At 34.5% G+C, this 21,287-nt stretch overlaps 2 protein-coding genes across 7 annotated transcripts in view; both read right to left on the minus strand.

The window, feature by feature from the left end:
- Positions 1 to 4,944, minus strand: part of LOC110320987 (alpha-amylase 1) — a 27,760-nt gene extending 22,816 nt beyond the window's left edge. Inside the window, exon 1 of the mRNA XM_029537471.1 lies at positions 4,860 to 4,944. The gene's annotated coding sequence lies outside the window, so the exon portion shown is untranslated. The remainder of the gene's footprint in view (positions 1 to 4,859) is intronic.
- The window catches only part of Rnpc3 (RNA binding region (RNP1, RRM) containing 3), a 28,737-nt gene continuing 12,309 nt past the window's right edge, over positions 4,860 to 21,287 (minus strand). The window contains exons 8-17 of one of the 6 annotated variants that reach the window (XR_003843689.1): positions 19,869 to 19,994; positions 18,490 to 18,638; positions 16,489 to 16,647; positions 14,225 to 14,319; positions 14,068 to 14,126; positions 11,958 to 12,090; positions 11,266 to 11,337; positions 9,491 to 10,230; positions 8,489 to 8,564; positions 4,860 to 4,958 (exon numbers count right to left, since the gene is read on the minus strand). Coding sequence is in view for 4 of the 6 variants with exons in the window: in XM_021197061.2 (XP_021052720.1) it covers positions 11,281 to 11,337; positions 11,958 to 12,090; positions 14,068 to 14,126; positions 14,225 to 14,319; positions 16,489 to 16,647; positions 18,490 to 18,638; positions 19,869 to 19,994 (778 nt within the window). In the remaining 2 variants the exon portion in view is untranslated. Of the gene's footprint in view, positions 4,959 to 8,193; positions 10,231 to 11,265; positions 11,338 to 11,957; positions 12,091 to 14,067; positions 14,127 to 14,224; positions 14,320 to 16,488; positions 16,648 to 18,489; positions 18,639 to 19,868; positions 19,995 to 21,287 lie in introns of those variants that run through there. The other 5 variants (XR_003843688.1, XM_021197061.2, XM_021197062.2 and 2 more) reach the window with 5 other exon arrangements.

Raw genomic sequence — 21,287 nt, forward strand, 5'->3', positions numbered from 1 at the left:
GAGGAGGAGGAGGAGGAGGAGGAGGAGGAGGAGAAGCAGCAAAGCAGAAGCAAAGAACGAGGAGGAAAGGAATTATCAGGAAACAAACATCTTAAAGTTCTTTCATAAATGTTATTGAGTATTTAACATCTTTTGAATGAAATTTGATTTATAACTCTAGTTATATAAGATCCTATTGTTTTGCAATATACTTAATTGATAAAAGTTTTCAAGGTTTTTAGAGCCTCTGGTCCTAATATTACTATCTTTTATGATGGTTGCCATAACATCATATAAAAAACCTAAAATTGGATTACTAAATTACCATACTGACCATGCACATGGGCACAGGGGAAATTTTCCTGAATAGAACACCAAAGGCTTATGAGACCTCATAAAATTGCAAAACTTCTGTAAGGCAAAGGGCACTCTCAATAGGATAAAATGACAACCAATGGATTGGGAAAAGATCTTTATCAATCCTACATACAATTCAGGGCTAATATCCAATATATACAAAGAACTCAAGAACTTAGACTCCAGAGAATCAAAGAACCCTATTAACAAATGGGGTACAGAGCTAAACAAAGAATTCTCAGCTAAGGAAACCTGAATGGCCAAGAAGCACCTAAAGAAATGTTCAAAATCCTTGGTCATCAGGGAAATGCAAATCAAAACAACCCTGAGATTCCACCTCATACCAGTCAGAATGGCTAAGACCAAAAACTCAGTTGACCGCAAATGCTGGTGAGGATGTGGAGAAAGAGGAACACTCCTCCATTGTTGATGGGATTGTCAACTGATACAACCACTCTGGAAATCAGTCTGTCAGTTTCTCAGAAAATTGGACATAGTATTATCTGAGGACCCAGGTATACCACTCCTGAGCATATACCTAGAAGATGCTCCAACTTGTAATAAGGACACATGTTCCACTATGTTCATAGCAGCCTTATTTAAAATAGCCAGAAACTGGAATCAACTCAGATGTCTTCCAACAGAGGAATGAATACAGAAAACGTGGTACATTTACTCAGCTATTAAAAACAATGATTTCATGAAATTACGAGGCGAATGGATGGAACTAGAAAATATCATCCTGATTGAAGTAATATGGTATTTACTCACTTACAAGTGGAGATTAGCCCAAAAGCTCGGAATACCCAAGATACAATTCACGGACCACATGAAGCTCAAGAAGAAGGAAGACCAAAGTGTGGATACTTTGGTACTTCATAGAAGAGGGAACAAAATACTCATTGGAGCAAATATGGAGGCAAAGTGTGGAGTAGAGACTGAAGGAAACATGCCCCCCCCCCCCAGACACTGCACCACCTGGGGATCCATCCTATATACAATCGCCAATCCCAGACACTGTTGTGATGTCAACAAGTGCTTGCTGACAGGAGCTCTGCCAGAGACTGACAAGTATAAAGGTGTATGCTTGCAGGTAACCATTTGACTGAGCATGGGGTCCCCAATGGAGGAATTAAGAGAAAGGACTGAAGGAGCTGAAGGCGTTTGCAACCCAATACGAAGAAAAACATTATCAAAGTCCCAGGGATAAACCACCAACCAAAGTGTACACATGGAGGGACCCATGGCCCCAGCTGCATATGTAGCTGAGGATAGCCTTGTCAGGCAACAATGAGAGGAGTGGCCCTTGGTCCTGGGAAGGCTCCATGCCCCAGTGTAGGGGAATGCTAGGGCTGGGAGGCAGGAGTGGGTGAGTGGGGAAATACCTTCATAGAAGCAGGGGTAGAGGAGATGGGATAGGGGTGTCCGTGGTGGAAGGGACTGGGAAAGGGGATAACATTTGAAATGTAAATATAGAAATTTTCCAATAAAAAATTAAAAATTCTAATCAGAGCCTATATACAAATCACAAATGGCATAAGTAAAATCTGTTCAAGGCTTATCTGTATGATTTACTTAATCAAGATTATGAAATTATAAAAATCTTGTGGAAATGACTATTTCCTTAAACTTTAATTCTGACAGATCAGACATCATATATCTGACCACATGTGGTATAAAGAGAAAAGTACACGCAATTGAGCTTTATAAATTGCACACCAAGGTAAGATATCTTTTAGGCACCTACTATCTACTTTTCTCTCTTGATTTCATAATGCCATTTTTCCTTTACAGAACATCCTCATGTATTTAACAGAAAATTTCACCTCTGTGGTCATTATCTGACATCCACCTAGCCAATAATAATTCTTCTAGTTAAAAAGGGACTTGTTTAAAGCAGTTGAGTATATCCAACTAGCTGAGGCTTTTCCTACAGATTCAAATGACATTATCAGCACTTCTACTCTGTAATAACTCTATTTTGGGTTCATAGATAATGACAATCAGCATCAGCAGGATGACAGAACATAATGGAAAGGAACCCTAGACTGCAGAAAAAGGCTCGAATTTTTCTTTGACACTGGGCTGCATATGCTACATATGAACACAAGAATGGACTGTGGTGCCATGAAGGAAAATGGCGCACTCATATGGAGTGGTATTGTTTGAAAAATCAGGACCTGTTCTTGTTGGAATAGGTATGGCCTTGTTAGAAGCAGCATGTCTTTGGGGTGGGCTTTGAAGTCTCATATGCTCATGCCAGGCTATGGTTCATTCTCACTTCTTGCTGTCTGCTCATTCAGATGTAGAACTCTCAGTTCCTTTTCCAGTACCAAGTCTGCTTGCATGCCACCATGCTCCCCTCTGAACCTGTAATTCAGCCCCAATAAAGTTTTCTTTTTGAGAGTTGCCATGGTTATCTTCACAGAAAAAGAAACCCTAACATACACACATGCTAAAAAACAAAACAAAACAAAACCAAACAAACAACCTATAATCCTCCTTTCAGCAACTGGTCATGTAGCCTTACCTGGTATTTACTTATTTTATGTGCATTGGTGTTTTGTTGACAATGTCTGTCTATGGGTATTGGGATTCTCTGGATCTGAAGTTACAGTTGTGTGAGCTACCATATGGATGACAGGAATTGAACCTGGCCCTTCAGAAGAACAGCCAGTGCCACTGACCTATATCTTCAGCACCATGTGTTTTCTTGTCAAACAGTCCAAAGTCCCAGATGAAGAAAGGGAAGGAAAGGCTATATAGGGCTTCTCAAAGATAATTAAACTAGAAAGACAACTGAGGACTTCTTGAGTGCTTTGTCTTTTATACAATTCACAACTGAGTTGGTCTAATACTAGTTTTAATATGGTTTCAGTTCTCCCTGCAAGAGGTCTCATATTAGTGGATTAATCTTTGGTATGGTAAAGTTAAAAATGACAGAAACTTATGAGGTGGAAGGTAGGCCAGCTGCTTGGGTCTCTAGAAACACATCCTCAGAAAAGATTGAGTATTTCTCATGGAATCCTAATTAGTTCCCCAAAAGTAACTGCAATAAGAGAACATGGCCATCAAGACATCAAGAAGGTAAGTAGGTGATCTTCCTGAGATGGTCCCATCATACTATAAAGTTATGATGGACTTGCTTCTCTAGGCAAGGCCAAGATTTTATCTGAGGAAAGATTCCTGATATTAATATGCTTTTCCTGTTATTATATATATATATATATATTATATATTCATATATATTATATATATATATATATGAATGAACAATCACTAGTTATTAGTCTACCCTTTTGAGATTTCTACATAACTAAAAAGATGTACTGTCTTGTAGTGATGCTATATAGACAAATTTATGATTTAATTCTTAATGAATCTGTAAGAATCCTAGTTCTATATCAGTAATTATTAAGATTTTATCATAGGATTGTTAAGTCCTCTCTAATACTCAAAACTGCAATGAGAACTCTTCCAGTCTTTAAGTGTCACGAGATAATTGCTTCTGAGATAGCAAGCAGGCATCTTCTTCAACTTAGAGCACATTCTAAGAAGTTGAAAAACAATTAACCAAAGGTCATAAAAAGGGAACTGATAATAATATAGGTTCAAGGACAGAAGATAAAATATTGACTAGGTTTTTATCTCATCAAAACTTCAATGGTAACTTAGTTGGTCTGTAACTCTCCATAAACCTATAGAGCTAGTGACAGATGATGAATGTTTAGCCAGATAATTACTCCTAATCAATATGCATGTAAATATTCTATTGTCAACTTCTTATTCAACCTATGATTTGAAATTATATGTAAACTTGTGAAGAACTCTTTATTATGTGATCATGTGTTCTGAAAGATGTATACATGCAAAGGATGAAGAGAGGGAGAACTTTCTAAATGGAATTCAAGAAGAATCTTTAGAGAAGAACTTTTAAAGAGCTTTCTTAGAAAACTTTTAGAGGGAAGTAGACATTGGGAGTAATAGCATTTGGAAAAAAGGCACAGAATTGGGAGTAATGAGAGTAAGAGAGTAAGGGCATTATTATGACATCAGAGCAAGATGAAAGGGCAAGATTAGGAGAAGAGAGCAGAGAAAACTTTTTAGAGAGAACTTTTAAAGAAACTTTATGGAGAACTGAAGAACTCAGAAATAAAGACTAAAATCACTTTTCAAAGAGTGCCTTTTTTCTTCTTGAGACTTCAACTTTGCAGGCTGGGAGTTAATTTAGGAGTTGCTGCTGAGACAGAACAAAAGCTACTTTACTTAATCCCCTACTGCTTTATGGTAAGTTGCTAAATGCCAGAGCCTGCAGTTTCTGGTCTTATAGAAACTCAGACAGGCAGGTCAGCTACTGCAGCAAAGTGACTTACACTTAAGACAGGTAAACGTTTATTAAACAGCAACCCTAAATATCTCACAAGATGAAGTCTTGCCCCAACTGACGCTTATCCCTCTCTGCTACCTCAAGAGGAATCAAGAAAGAACAGCAAGATCTGGTCCTTGGCAGTAATGCCACTTACCATGAAACCCCACCAGAATCCAGTGTAACTCAAAGCCAATCTTGGCGCTTAAGAGATATGAGCTAAAGAAATTATTCAATCTCAGGTATTTTCTCATACCTATGGAGAAGAGACCAGTAAGTTAAAAAATATAACTGAAATAGTTAAGTCATACTAGTTTGTTTACAATAGTTACTAACATGTAGTAGTACTAACACTATAGATAATGTTATCACTGTTGGAAATGAGGCACAGAATAAAATAATTTTCCTCATGTTATACCCACTGTAAGACCTGTTTCAAACAAACGAAACAAAAGTCACAACATAAAACCCAACACAATTATATTACATAAGACTGAGTTTCCTATTACCATGGTAGAATGTGGAAAAAGTAAGTTTATTTTAAAAACTATTATCTCCTGAATATTTAATATTTACATAGTTTAATAACTTATTTGGTCAATACTTTTGGCAAAATTCTTGAATTCATCTCTCCATTATTCTACATGAACAGTACCTATATCTAAACAGCCTAGTATGTACCATACTCCAATATTCCCAATTTTTTTTAACTTTTTATTGGATATTTTATTTACATTTCAAATGTTATCTCCTTTCTCAATTGCCCCCCCCCCCAAAAAAAAAACCTTCCTATCCCACCTCCACTCCTCCTGGTTCCATGAGGGTTTGCCCCCACCCACCCAACCCCACCTCCCCTCCTTTATATTCCCCTACACTGGGGCATCGAGTCTTCACAGGACTAAGGGCCTCTTCTACCATTGATGCTCAACAAAGCCATCCTCTGCTATGTATGCAGCTGGAGCCATGGGTCCCTCCATGTGTACTCCTTGATTGGTGGTTTAGACCCTGGGAGCTCTAGTTGGTTAATATTGTTGTTCTTCCTATGAAGTTGCAAACCCCTACAGCTCCTTCAGTCCTTTAACACCTCCATTGGGGACCCCGTAATCATTTCAATGGTTGGCTGCAAGCATCCACCTCTACGTATATCAGGCTCTGGCAGAACCTCTCAGGAGACAGCTATATCATGCTCCTGTCAGCATGCACTTCTTGGCATCCGCAATAGTGTCTGCATTTGAAATATTCCCAATTTTATGTACTCTATTCCTACTTGTAACTTCTACTTCTGAGAACAGTAACACAGCTTCAGCTGTACCATTAATCTATACATAATTATGCCATTTTCAACAGTCTCAAACTTTGATTTTGGCGAGAGGGTTTACTCTGTGTGGCTCTGGCTATCCTGGAACTCAATCTAAAGAACAGTAGTCTCAAACTCAGAGAGCCACCTGCCTCTGCCTCCCAAATGCTGGAATTAAAGATATGTGCAACTAATGACTGGCCTGTTTCAATATTTTTCACCTTATTCCTTAGATTATCCTTCATAAATTCAAGTTCCTTGGTATTTTTTCAACTTCTGTTGTATTCATTCAGGAAAATTTCACCCTTGACTAGATTCAAATCATGAACCCTATTGAATGATAGCACTTAGAACATTCACATCACTATTCTGAGAAGTGCCTCAAATTTTAGAAGGGACTTATTTAGAAAGATTGTGCACTGTATGCTGTTCTTAGGAGCTATATATATTGCCGTGTCTCTTTAAAGAGTTTGTCTCTTTAAACTTCCTGCCTGTTGTGATGTAGCTAGCAATTCTACTACCATGGCCTTCAACCACATGCTATTTTCTCACCAGAGCCCTGGAAATAATGGGGTCAGCATCTATGGACTAAACTCTCTGAAATTTTAAAACAAAATAAACCTTTCTTCCTTTAGAATGATATTCTCAGTTGTCACTTAAACATTAAAAATTGAACATAATTAAACCCAATACAAATGTAACGTGGTGTATCAAACTACAAATAGCTAGTCTGACAATCTGTCTTCCACTTATATGCAAGATCTGTAATTCAGAAATATCAGAAATAGTCTTTTTCTAAAATGTTTCTTCCTTCTTTTATCAGACCCATTGCCAACCAGTTTCCTCGATATTCTTAAAAGCCAAAACAAAAAAAAACAAAACCCAAAACTAAAAACAAACAAACAAACAAGCAAAACCCTGTTAACATATAAACCTATTAAAGAGACCCATTTCCCCTATTCCGCTTTTAAGAGTTGTATACTGAGTGGCTGGAATAATAATGCAATGCAATGTACTCACATACACCTTCAAAGCAAAACATTACATTTTTAAATAACCAAACATACACAGAGTATACTTATTATTTACCTGAGAAAGAGAATTGTTTTTTTTTTTTAGTAAATTCTTCTCTACCACTTTACTGAACAATAACTCTAACCCATTTTATCTAGTTAACTGGTTTCATTCAGATCTAGATCATGTGGACACCTAAACTTTAGTCTTAACAACTTAGTAGCCGGCGTGGTGGCACACGCCTTTAATCCCAGCACTCCAGCACTTAGGAGGCAGAGGCAGGCAAATTTCTGAATTCAAGGCCAGCCTGGTCTACAAAATGAGTTCCAGGACAGCCAGGGCTACACAGAGAAACCCTGTCTCATAAAACCCAAAAAAAAAAAAAAAAAAAAAAAAAAAAAAACCAAAACCAACTTCTTGGTAACTCAGGAAGAACTACTATAATCCACTCTTTTTTGTATACTGTCTACATCATATTTCAAGATTTCCCTTCTGGTTCTTCCTTTCTGGTTCTTTACCTATCTGACAAGCTAAGCATTTATCAGCAGATTCCAGGGATCACTTCTACATCTAACTCTATGTTGACTTCTTTTACTCTGTCCATTTTGCAATGTCATAAATACAGGGGAAAAAGCTAAAATTCTTAAGGGTATTTCAATGAAGGCACAAGCCTTCGGGAAGCAGCTCTAAGGGAAAGGTTATTTTATACTCACTAGTGAAAAAAATAACATTTTTTAAAAAAAATTCTAAGTCTTTTCTTTTGCCAAAAATAAATTTTACTAAGAGAATGATATACTATGAGATAGGTCTTTACCTTTGAGCAATGATTCTACACAAATAACTTTAGAGACATAAAATTCACATTCTAAGATAGAAATGGTCGGGGCTGGCAAGATGGCTCAGCAGGTAAGAGCACCGACTGCTCTTCCAAAGGTCTTGAGTTCAAATCCCAGCAACCACATGGTGGCTCACAACCGCTCGTAATAGATCTGACGCCCTCTACTGGTGTCTGAAGACAGCTACAGTGCACTTATTTATAATAATAAATCTTTTAAAAAAAGATAGAAATGGTCACAAATATTAATACTTTATAACAGACAAATCTACCACTATCAAAAGAGTAGGAAGTAGTCAATAAAAATTAAAAGTATTCATAAAATAATTAACTAGATAAATTCTTGTAAAAAATGCTTAATGGACCTATATATTTACATAGGTAAGAACAGAAAATAAAGAGTATCATAAAGAAAAATGTATAAAAATTATACAAATGTAAAAAAAAGTATAAAATTATTAATAAGAGTTCATATTTATTAAGTTACACTTCCTTAGATATATAAACCAAGTAATGAAAAAGTATAGACACTGTTGAGAGAAAAATAATTTATTATATATGTGATAAGCCATTACAATGTATCTCCAAACACTAATTTGAAGATACGTAATTTTTTAATGCTTCCAAAGTTGTTACGCACAGTTCCAAAGTCCAGAGGGTCAATTTCTTCTCTCAAAGTTCCACAGTACTTGAAAGATACAGAATTCAGAAGGAACCTAAAACACCACAAAGGCCCATTAAAAATAATCATAATAATTCAGTTAACTTTTAAAAGCCCAAATATTTATTTGCAGAAAATTAGTGAATCATGTCAGTACAAGATATATGTAAAGAAAGGCTACTTATAATACTAAAAACTAAAATATTTCAATTGTGAATATGAAGAGACTACATTTCAATTTTGGTAAGCTTCTACTCTTAGGGTGACGATAACAGAATTATGAGTAGTTTTAAAGCACTTATTATAGCAAAAATTCCCACAAAATCTTGAGGATTTTTATTTTCCTAAAGAAAAAAAATTGTCAGTGTTCCTTTCTATTACTAAGGGAAACTCAATTTATATTGTAAGACATTATTCCACTGATTCTGATTTATTAGCACTGAGATAAAATCTAGACTCTAGAAATATCTGTACATAGACTATCTTCCTTGGTGGTTCTCTATACACTAGAATCAATCTCTAAGACAGAAAACAAACATCAATGGGTAATACATTACTATGTACTTTAAAATTCTCAGAATTTAAATGTGCAGAATTTGAGGTTGGATGTTCTGGGAGACTCTAGTAATCATACAGGATGGAATCATTGTTCTTATTTCTAGGAAGATAATTTACTAGCTATATAACTAGACAAACCTGTCTTATTTGTTATTCTTTGTGTATGTGTGTGTGTGTGTATTTAAATTTTGTTTTTGGAGTATTCTTGTTTTGAAAAGACAAAGAGTAAAGCAAATCCTTCTACTTGTCATAGGCACTCAATCAATCTTAGTGTATCTTGAGGATTTTTTATAAAAATCTTGTTCATTTTCAATATATTTGCTATTAAAAGAAAAAGATCATTTCCCAGTCAAATTTTACAACATGTTATACAGAACTGTGCTGAATAGTTTTAATTATCAACTTGACACAACACTGAATTACCTGGGAAAAGTCTTAAAGCAATATCTAGAATTTCTAGACTATGTTGGTCTTGACTATTCACCAATGTGAGATCAGTCCAACTGTGGGTAGCACCATTCCTTAGGAAAGGGGACCAGAACAGCATACAACAGGAAAAAGCTAGCTCAGACTAGGCAAGCTATGGCTTTATTTTCTCTCTGCTCTTAACTGTGGAAATTATGCTTTAAATTATGCCTTGACCTCCCCACAGCAATGAACTATAAATTCTAAGACAAATAAATCCCTTCTTCACTAAGACGCTTTTTTTGTCATAGTATTTGTCACAGCAACAAAAATGCAACTAGAGCAACACCTAAATTGGATATAACACGAAGTAGGAAGCATGTTCCTGAATTAGGTTGAAGAAATCCACATATACAAGAAATATTACCACACTCTGTGGTCAAGTAATTGTATATACCAAGTGACCTGATTCACTAACTTTCCCTGATAAAAACTCATTGACTTAAATGATGGCATAGAAAATTAACCAGGGAATCTAAAATATGTGTAAAATATTTGTCCAGGAAACAAAACTAATTTGAGAAATGTTTCATTTGAATAAAGTATAAAAAGTACTTAATCTGGAAAAATGATAGAAAGTAGACAAAGCACTTCTAGAAAACAAAATGAAACAAATAAAACCACTGCCCCAAAAGGATACAACAAGAAAGGATACACTTGTATGACAGTATTACAGCAGTATTTACGCAGGAATGCTTCTAAAGAAGAACAGCAGAATGTAATTGATTTTTTTTCTAATCTTTAGTAATAGATTTATAGACAATTTACTAAAATACAGACTGAAATTCATTTTTTTCTGTATAGCATTTTTGAAACACCTGACTCTCTTGACAGTAAACTTAAATATTCCAAGAAATTCACAGATTAAAGGATAATCAAATATTTCTATTCTGATACCTATTTCCCCAGCTAAACAGCAATGTTGACTAATGATTTTCATGTTCTTCCAGGCTCTAAGAGTAGAATAACTAAAAGTAAAATATCTCTAACTATCCCCCACCCTCAAAAAAATCCAGAAACAACTGTTTCCAATGATTTTTCTAAGTAACAACTTAAGAATTTAAAATCTTCAATTCTATTACTTGAAATCATTCATTCACTTAGGTATTAAAACTACCTGTTCCGAACAATTTATACCTCAAAATCAAATTTTTGTGAAGAATGTTAATAATATATGGGTGAAATACATAGCACTACAGTATTTTAATAACTGTTTGCTTCAGTTCTGAAAATGTGGTCCTTGGACTAAACACCTCACTGTTACCTATGAACTCAATGATTGTGCAATTGGTCAGGTGCTAGGATACCCAAATATCTCTGGCTTGCCAAATACTGTTCCTTGCAACACTTGTAATTAAGGCATGCTAAGAAATCCCTTACTGATAGCATAAATGGGGTTACTGGTCACCCACCTCAGAATTACTGACTCAGAAACTCTTGAAGGGAAGGGCCAGCAATCTGTTTTTAGCAAGCTCTCCAAGTGATTACAACACAGATTAGATACTAAAAACATAAAATAACAACCAATACAGTCTCTCTATACAATCCTCTCAAATTGTTACACACAAGCATACTTTAATCTCATTATAATTTTGAAGTTAATGAGAATGAACAGTATACACAGAAATTTTCTTGAAAACTCGTATCTGAATTAGTTATCTGTAAGACTTTTATATTTTCTTACATTCACTCTAAGAAGATGTCTTATCACTTAATGTTTTATGCACACTTACCTTTATTTGTTTGTATCACTTCCGTTTTCCTTCTTTAGAATCGTGTTTTGGTCTAGCAGATCGAGCAAACTGCTAATATGTTAACATTAAGGCTTCCATAGTGAACATAAAAGTGATTTTTTTCTTTTTAGATAATCAAGATATAATATACAAGAATTCATAATATACAGTACTAATATCTAACATAGAAGTCTTAAAAATTATTTTCCATAAGTCTTGCAATTTGAAAACAATAGAAAACATCTTACTTTCCTTATAATGTCACCTTTTTCATCTATACTTTCACTGATTTCTAATCTAAATCTTGAATTGACTACTACAAGAGAGTTATGCAATGATCTATCTTTGTCACTGAAACCCCAAAGTAGAAATGTGAATTACAATTAAACTACACTGGAATCCCTTCCAGTGACTCCAAGTACATTTCTAGATAGGATCTCTTGAATTTAACATGAAGAAATAATTTAGAGCTGCATAAATGCATAAACTTAGCTGGACTTCACTTTACCTTGCTAGACTTAAATTATTTTCAGTTAAGTATGTCATCTGACTGAGCTAAAGCATGTTTAGCTGTTAAATAACAACTCAAGTTTGAATAACAATTGATATTATCAATGATAACATGATATTAGTTGTTTATATCCTACTGCTAAAAAGCATATAGTTTTAGGATGGATTGATTTAAAGGATACAACCACCATGGGTTTTCCAAAAAGAACATAGCCATTAGCTTCCTTCAATGCTTTAGCCGCTGCTTTTTCATTTGGAAGTCCAACGAAAGCTTGTCCTTTCATGCGTCCTTCTTTCATTAAGCGAATATCAAACCTAGAGGTAGATAGGAATAAAGAAAGAAAGAAAGAAAGAAAGAAAGAAAGAAAGAAAGAAAGAAAGAAAGAAAGGAAGGACATCAACTTTAAAACCAAAACTACTCCACATTAGAATTAGATAACTGAAAATTCTATTTTGTACTGGTCTTAACAAGTAACAATTATGTTATACTTAAAATTTTAAAAGTTATCACTATCGAGGATATAAGTAAAATCTTACTTTGTGGTTGTACTATGACCAAGGGTTCTACTATCAGCAAAGCAAACTAAAATTGTTTTTGTTTGTTTGCTTAAGGCCTTTTGTTTCTGTTTTTCAAGACAGGGTTTCTCTGTATAGCTCTGTCTGTCCTCAATCTCACTTCGCAGATCAGACCTGTCTCTGCCTCTCCATTGCTGGAATTCAAGGCATGTGCCACCAACACCCAGCAAATTTTTTAATTTATCTTTTTATACATACTTTTCATTAGTTCAATTCTATACACTCAACAGATTTAAAAATAAATACATAAATAGAAGGCTAAGAGAAACCAAGTAATTGATTTACATTATTGGGTTCATATTGTAATAAACATTTACAAACTTTTAGAGTATATTGGGGACTTAACAGATATTCAAAGCTAACATTTTATTAATGGTACCTAGAAACAGAATGACTCTTCCAAGTATAGGGCCTACATCACATGTTATTCCTAGTTTAATCCTCCTAATATCTCATTTATTCATTGTACAGTAAGTGTATTCATATATAAACATTTTAGAGAGAAAACTTAGGAGCTATATATGAAAATAAAATTATAACTTATAATGAAAATATGATCTAATATTATAAACTAAAAAATATAAAACAAATACAATCAATTGATGAGGTTAAGTAACAGCTCAACTGGAAAAGTTGAGCTTGCTTTAATTGCAAAAGGACCATAATGAATCCTTTAAACGCGCATTGAAAAAAAGAAACAAAACAAAACAAAACAAAAAGCTGGGCATGGTTGATATATGCTCGTAATTACAAAACTAGAGAGGCGGAACTGACCCCTGACTTTCTGGCCAGCCTGACTCACCAACCTGCCAACTATTAGGCCAACAATAGTTGTCTCAAACACCTTTGTCTCAAACAAACAAGCAAACAAATGTAAAAAAAAAAGAAAAGAAGGAGGTATGATCAACAGAGCGGTATATATCACACAGAGTAATGATTCACCTATGTTCATGTGTGTGTTTTACACACACACACACACAGTAAAAATAAAGTGAAAATTTCTATTTTTTAAAAATATAGTTACTGGTCTCACAGATAACAATCATTTGGGGCTCTATAACCTTTTTCCAAAAGGAATTTTTCCTTCATCTCAAATTGTAATTATGGGCAAGGTAATAGTGAAAATATAACCTTTATAGTATACACCTTGTACATAGTTGTACATATGAACAAAATTACATCCAAAATATGTAAGGCAGGTAAGATTGGTTTTACTTAACATTAAGATAAAATTAAATGGCTAAAGTCACTTTTAGAAATGCAAATCCATGAGGGAGGCCTGACACACCTAGAAAACCTATCTTTGGAGATGGGCCAAAGAAGCTATTTAACCAAGCTCTCCAACTAGTTCTCAGGCAATGTGAAAAAGTATTAATGCAGTAGTGTCAAAAGCTTTGGCATAAAACTTAGTAGAAAATTTGTGTTTATAAATAATTATTTAGAAGTATATAACCATAAACATTTCTTAATATACTTTATTGCAGCTTTCATAGTAGGAAAAAAATTGAACAAATATGATCTAATTTAAAATATTAAAAATTTCATTTGCTCATATATATAGAAATTTGTCTATCCCTGTTCTAGACTTCTAAGAGGACTTTTATGTAAAACAGATGATTCATCATGTTTCAGCACTAAAGAGAAAAATCAAGCATAACAAAACATGATGAATTTGTAACAGATAAAACACAATATGAGATCAGAACTACCACTTACATGATCCGCTGTGTTTCTGAAGAAAAGTCAACGTATCTTCCAAATATAAATTTAAGGTCCTAAAATTAGAAATTTTTTATAAAAAAAAAAAAAAAAGACAGATTAGAAAACCAATGGGAAAAGTAAATAACAAAATCAAATGCACATTTCACCTTACCTTTTCCTGAACATTTCTAGCTAAATTCTTTACATAAATTCTGCAGTTTGGTTCACCAGGTTCGTAACTTCTGAAAACTGAAAGTGTTTCCATTTCTAAGAACAAAACGAGATAAAAATATAAAATTACAATCTTTTTAGTAATTTTTTAAGTTAAATTATTATCATTCCATTGTAAATGCTAACAAGGCAAAAATAAGCTTTATAAAAATGTTTACAGCAGACAACAGTAGCAATATTTCTCAATTACACAGAACTAAAATTTATCCCAAAGCCATGTTAAAAACTCTTTGAGGAGTCACTTTATCGTAAATATGTGATAACCACTTATATAATCACTCTGCTAGATCAGGAGGGGAGTAGGGGTAGGGAGGATGGCTGGATATGAGAATGAATGGAAATCTGCAACTGATTGGGTGGAGGTTGGCGGAGGTATCTCTAGGAAGAGACAGAGACCCAGGATAGGGGAGGGGCCAAGAATCAATGAGACTCACAGCACTGGAGATATGGACTGGGGAGGTTGCCTCCCATAGCCAGGCAGGAATCCTGGTGGAGTGATAGGGATACCAACCTACCCACAAAACTTTCGACCCAAAACTTATCCTGTCTACAAGAAATACAGGGATTAGGATGGAGCGGAGACTGTGGGAATGGCCAACCAATAACTGGCCAACTTGAGACCCATTCTATGAAGAAGCACCAATTCCTGACACTATTAATGATAATCTGTTATGTTTGCGAACAGGAGCCTTGCATGGCTGTCCTCTGAGAAGTTCCACTCAGCAGCTGACTCAGACAATTACAAACACCCACAGCCAAACAGTAGTTGGAGTTTAGGGACTCTTATGGAAGAACAAGAGGAAGGAACTCCATAGGAAGACAGAATCAACTAACCTGGACCCTTGAAAGACTGAAGCATCAACCAGAGAAAATGCACAGGCTGGACATAGGCCTCCATGCATGCACACATTTAGCAGATGTGCAGTTGTTCTTCATGTGGGTTTCAAACAACTAGAGTGAGAGCTATCCCAAATGCTGTATCCTATACATGGGGTATGTTCTAGCTGGGCTGCCTCGTCTGGCTTCAGTGGCAGAGGAAATGCCTAGCCTCCCAGAGACTTGAAGTACTAGAACGGGGAGGAGACCCAGGGGGCCCCCACGCCCTCAGAGGAGAAGTGGAAGGAGAAAAGAAGGATTGTGGGAGGGGGTGAACAGGAAGGGGGCAGTGAGTGGGATGTAGAATGAATGAATGAATGAATGAATGAATAAATAAATAAATAAATAAATATGAAAATGTATTTCCTAAATCCTTAGCCACTTTCATATTCACATGTAGGGATGATGCATTCAAAATCAATAGCCAGGAATTTCAGACAGAGGTCTCTAAACTCCTTTATAGTTCCTCATATTTACTGCCAGTAATCCGCTTTGGGAAACTAGATTTTATATGTGAAGATGTTAATTGGAGGCTGATTATTATAGAGAAAGGGAGTTAGTTGTAACACAACAATGACAAATCATTCAGTTTTTTAAAAAATACTAAAATAAAAAAAAAATCATTTAGTAGCATGTTAGTTTAAATGTGAATGGGATCCATGGGCCCATATGTTTGAATATTTAGTCCCAAGTTGATAGAATTGTTTGGGAAGGATTAGGAGGTATGATCTTGGAGGGGGTGTATCCCTGGAAGCAGCCTTTGAGGTTTCAAAAGTCTTGAACTATTCCTAGTATGTTTCTGCCTTCCTACAGCTTACAGATCAAGATGTAAGCTCTTAGTTATCCCTACCATGATGCCTTTGCTCTGCCACCATAGATTCTATTGCTCTGAAAACATGAGCCGAATGAAGTGACTCTCATTTGTTGCCTAGGTCCCGGTATTTTGTTATAGAGTAAATTATTAAAATTTAATATATAGTTCTTAAAGAATAATGTTGGGATATAATATCCTAAATTCAGATTTCTAATCACCAAATTTTAATAGTCATCTTGTATCTATTTTAGATTGTATATTAATGATTTGTCAACTTAAGTTACTCCAAACTCATGGCACTTACTGGTTAACCAATCTTGACTGTGATGCATGGTGAGGAACCTCCCCAGTATAAGATATGAGGTATTAAGAAAAAAGGGTCAACAAGTAACTGGAGATACTAACATGTCTATCTTCATGGAAATGATCCATACAAATTTCTTACTTCAAAAACCATGAAAAATGGAAATAAGACAAAATGTAAGATGAATTATGTGTTTATGTCATTACATTACCTTCTCTAGAAATACGACCCTTTTCCAACTCTTTTCTAGAAATAAATTGTGAAGGCATTTCATCAGAGTCTTCTGTAATCTCTTCTGTGATGTTCAAATTAGGTTTAGGGAAGATTTTGCCAAATCCTGTATTTGAATCAAGTCCAGTTTCTGGTGAATCTAAGAGTTCAACATTAACATCAGTCATTAAAAATGAAAAACAAAACAAACAAATGAGGGCTGGTGAGATGGCTCAGCAGGTAAGAGCACCCGACTGTTCTTCTGAAGGTCCTGAGTTCAAATCCCAGCAACCACATGGTGGCTCACAACCATCCGTAACGAGATCTGGCGCCCTCTTCTGGAGTGTCTGAAGTACAGCTACAGTGTACTTACATATAATAAATAAATAAATCTTTAAAAAAAAAACAAAAAAACAACCAAACAAATGAAAATAATTCTTGCTTCAAAACATGTTTTAGATTTCTTTCCCTGTTTTATATTTATTAAAGTACTATTTGGTCACTTTTAGTGTTTCTTCGTGTCTCAGAACAGAAACAGGACAAACTTTCCTATAAATATCCAAAGAATAGTGTTTTATGGCTTTGCAGGCCAAGGCTTTGACTATTCAGTTCTGTTGGTGCAGCATGTAAAGACCAAACGCTTTAGCACATTCAATTTGACGCATCAATGGGAATCTGATGAAAATGTTCAATGTTAGGTAAGAAAATGTATACTGGTATACAGCAACTGACTGTCTAACCTACCCACTCTGAAATACTAACAACTACAAGTTAAAATAAATGATCAACTATTTAAATTATAAAATTAGTAGTAGTCTAAATCAAAGTCATTCAAGAAAATCTACAATTCCAGGGTTCTCATGCCCTATTCTGGCCTCAGCAAGCAACTGCACTCAGCAGGCAGGCATCTTTCCTCAAATGTCCATCACCTTCAATACACTCATGCATGTAATTAAAAGGTAAAAATAGATCTTTTAAAATACCACTGTTAGTAACAAAGTAGGAGTTTCAATAAAAGTACTGAAATGTTTTACTCCTTTTAATTTTAGGTAAAATGTATGTGTCCACGCATGCGTGTGTGTATGTGAGTGTGTGTAAACTGACAACTCCAGGATAGTAGCAAGGCTTATTTCCTTAAAAGTATTCAGTTCTGTTAATAAAATCATAGAATATTTTAACAGTCAGACAATGAATAGTTGCTAATATAAGAAATACTATTATTATCAGCATTTAAATCAGCAAAATCTATAAATTTCATGTATATGTGACCACTAGCAAAAAAATAAGAAGTCAGGAATATTGGTGAATATTTGTGATTTTAGCACTGGGGACAAGAGCACTGCTTGTGTTTAGGGGTTTTGAGACAGAGGATTCCATCACAAAATATCAGAAAAAAAAAAAAAAGCAACAATGACAATCTTTCCCTTTAACCTAAGTTTTATTTAGATAACAGCTGAAAATCCATGATATTAAGACTCACCTGGCCAGACGTGGTGGCGCACACCTTTAATCCCAGCACTCGGGAGGCAGAGGCAGGCAGATTTCTGAGTTCGAGGACAGCCTGGTCTACTAAGTGAGTTCCAGGACAGCCAGAGCTACACAGAGAAACCCTGTCTTGAAAAAAAAAAACAAAAAAACAAAAAAAAAACACCCTCACCTAACCATATAATTTAATTTTTGAAAAAAAAATTTTTTCTTTTTTATTTTTAAACTTTACAGTCTCATTTAACCTAGGTTGTCTTCCAACTATTAGCCAAAAATACACCTGAATTTCCAAGTCTCCTGCCTTCACTTACCATGAACTGGAATTACAAGTTTGCCTTAGCATGTTCAGTTTATAAAATACTGGAGACACCTTGAGCTCCATGCGTGTTCTCTACCAACTGAGTTACATTCTCAGTCTGTAACTGCATACTTTAAATAAAGCTGACAAACACTAATATAAAATTTATGTTAGCATAAAAATAGTTGTTAGCATATAGAATAACTAAAATGTTCTTACCAGAATTTTCTTCTTCATTATTTGGTTGCGTCTCCAAATCTTTGTTAAATGCTGCAGGCATGTTGGTCGATATATTGAATTCAATTTTTTTATTACCTACAGACTGTGGCTGGTCAAATACATCCGAAGGTAACAGCACAGGATGCAAACTGGTATTTATAAACAATCACAATGTAAGTTTGTAATTTAAAATAAATTCTAAGAATATTACTTTATATTTGCTTTCACTTAAAAGGCTATTGCTAATAAAACATTCACTATATTTTACGCACTACAAATACTAACTAGACTTAGTAGGCCAATAAAGCTCACCAGTTTATAATGGTACTATTAAACATCTAATATATAGATGAGGAAGATAGAGGTTAAAGAATGTTCAGTTTAAATAGTCATTTTGTAAATGAAAAAATTCGGAGTTATCTATTGACTTTAGACAGCATGTATGCACTTATTCAGTCAGTATAAAACAGTATTTTTATTTGTTTGCCATTTATTTTGTATCTGTGGTAGAGTACATGTTTAGCTCAGAAGGTCTTTCCTTCCACCATGTGCATCTTTAGGATCAAATTCAAGACCTTACCACTGGCCGCAGGAAACTTTACCCAGGAGACTATCTTATCAGCACATTTAACTCAGGCATAAACTTGCAATATATTGTAGAGAATGACTCTGAACTTGTAATCATTTTGCAGTCCTTCCCCAAGTGCTGATTACAGGTATATACCATATCATCTGGCAGTATTTTTTAATAGTTTATATTATAAACTGTGACATCAGTGCTATAGTATGCAACTTAGCGGTCATTAGCTACATGTAATTATTAAACTTCTGTAAAGAAAAATGTTCAAGTGCTCAATAACACTTTCATACAGATTGTATGATGAAATAATATTTTGAGTTTAATGGATGAAATAATTATCATTATTGTCTTAACTAGCTCATTTTTACTGTGTCATGTAGCTACTAGAAAACATGTCTTACAATCTTTCTGCTGCTCAGTATGGCTAAGGGATTAAAAGCATAGGACTTGTAATGTCAAGATAGACAAGACAGAAAGAGGCTAAAGTTTCATAATTTATACATCAGATTCTATTAAAATATAATTTATTACATTCTAGTGTAACAGAAAAGTTAAATGAAATTATACTGCAATTACTAGTAAGAAGTAGTAAATATGCCTAATCAGAGAAAAGATATTAATGAGAAATAAAGACTGAGTAATATCAACTGCAGGTAAACAAAGAGAATTGTAAATTACTCAGCAAATAGTAACTCAGTGGTCAACAAAGTAAACTGACAAACTGACACACTGAAGATTAATCTGAGGCAAATACAACACATATAGACAACCCTCATTTCCTAAGTATAAATAAAATTACCTATGTGAAGCTGATGAAGGTATAGTCAACATATCCTTTATCTTTTGCTTTTTTCTCACGTGGCGTGGCTTTACTGTTTTGGGTCTCTTGGGCTGAAGATTTGCTAGTTCCATTAGTTTGTTCATTCTTTTAAGAAAAGAGATAGTAAACAAGAATTGACATTTTAGAATATGTCTTATATATCACTAATACAAAACATATATTTGAAACTAATTAGGAGAATTTTAAGGGCAACAATAAACATTATCAAAGTGATGAAAATTCACTTTGTAAATTAACCTGCATCATTTAAATCTTAGTATTAAAAAATCCACCTAATTATGTTATCAATTTAAAAAAAAACTTTCATTATGTATTAGCTAGCTAAATAAAATCACATACAACTAAAAAGATACAAATATATTCTATTACTTTTGGTCTTTATTTTAATTACTAAACAGAACAAAGTACTTCTTTGAAAAGAACATTTATTCTTATATATTTTATATTTGTACAGTACATATTTGTTCAGTACATACTTACTGCTAGTAAATTATTATATGAAAAAAGTGGCTGCTTGAGGAAGAAAAATTTCCAAATAATAAAATTGCTTCCAATAAGTAAGCAACTGGTTTCCCATGTACAACTTTCCTCCATTGTGATTCTGAACAGTTAATGTTTATAATGAATCTTATTTAGATACTTTGGTATCTTTCACTGAGGAGCAATTAAAAACAACTAGCAATTAAAAATAACTCTCTTAGGACTTCACTTGTGAAACTTGCACGTAAAATAACAATACAAACACACACACACACACACACACTCGCACACACACACACACACACACACACACACACACACACAAAAGGGGAGGGCGTGGCTAAAAAACGTTAGGCTTTTTTCCCAATAGGTGAAAGAATAAGCACAAGCTTCACAGGATGAAGCCCCACAGCAACCAAGGTTCATAAAACCTTACAGCATACACTTACAGTCCAGCACTCAGGGAGCAGGGAAGGAAGATTTAAACACGGCCTCATGGATATAGCAAATTCAAAACAGCTAGGGCTATAGAGCAGGATCATTTCTCAATGTCTCCAAACCAACACACTAACAAAAATGTTATTAAAAATCCAATATTTTAATATTCAAATCATGTACCTATATTAAAATTATTAATACAAACTTTACTAACTTCCTAAAACAAGAACAGGCACAAAAAAGAAATTAATAAATATATGACAGCAAAATATATTTTTGACGATTTTGCTTTATACCCCAGGTTATAAAAATATACATCACAAAATTTTAAAACTCAGGAAGAATTTTGGCCAGAATTTCATTAATGGAAACCTACAAATGTAAAGATGAGCTTAGGATAGAATATTATTACCTAAGATGGAAAGATCTCCCATGCTCATGGATTGGCAGGATCAACAT

Source organism: Mus pahari, chromosome 4, assembly GCF_900095145.1.
Source record: "Mus pahari chromosome 4, PAHARI_EIJ_v1.1, whole genome shotgun sequence".
Lineage (NCBI taxonomy): Eukaryota > Metazoa > Chordata > Mammalia > Rodentia > Muridae > Mus > Mus pahari.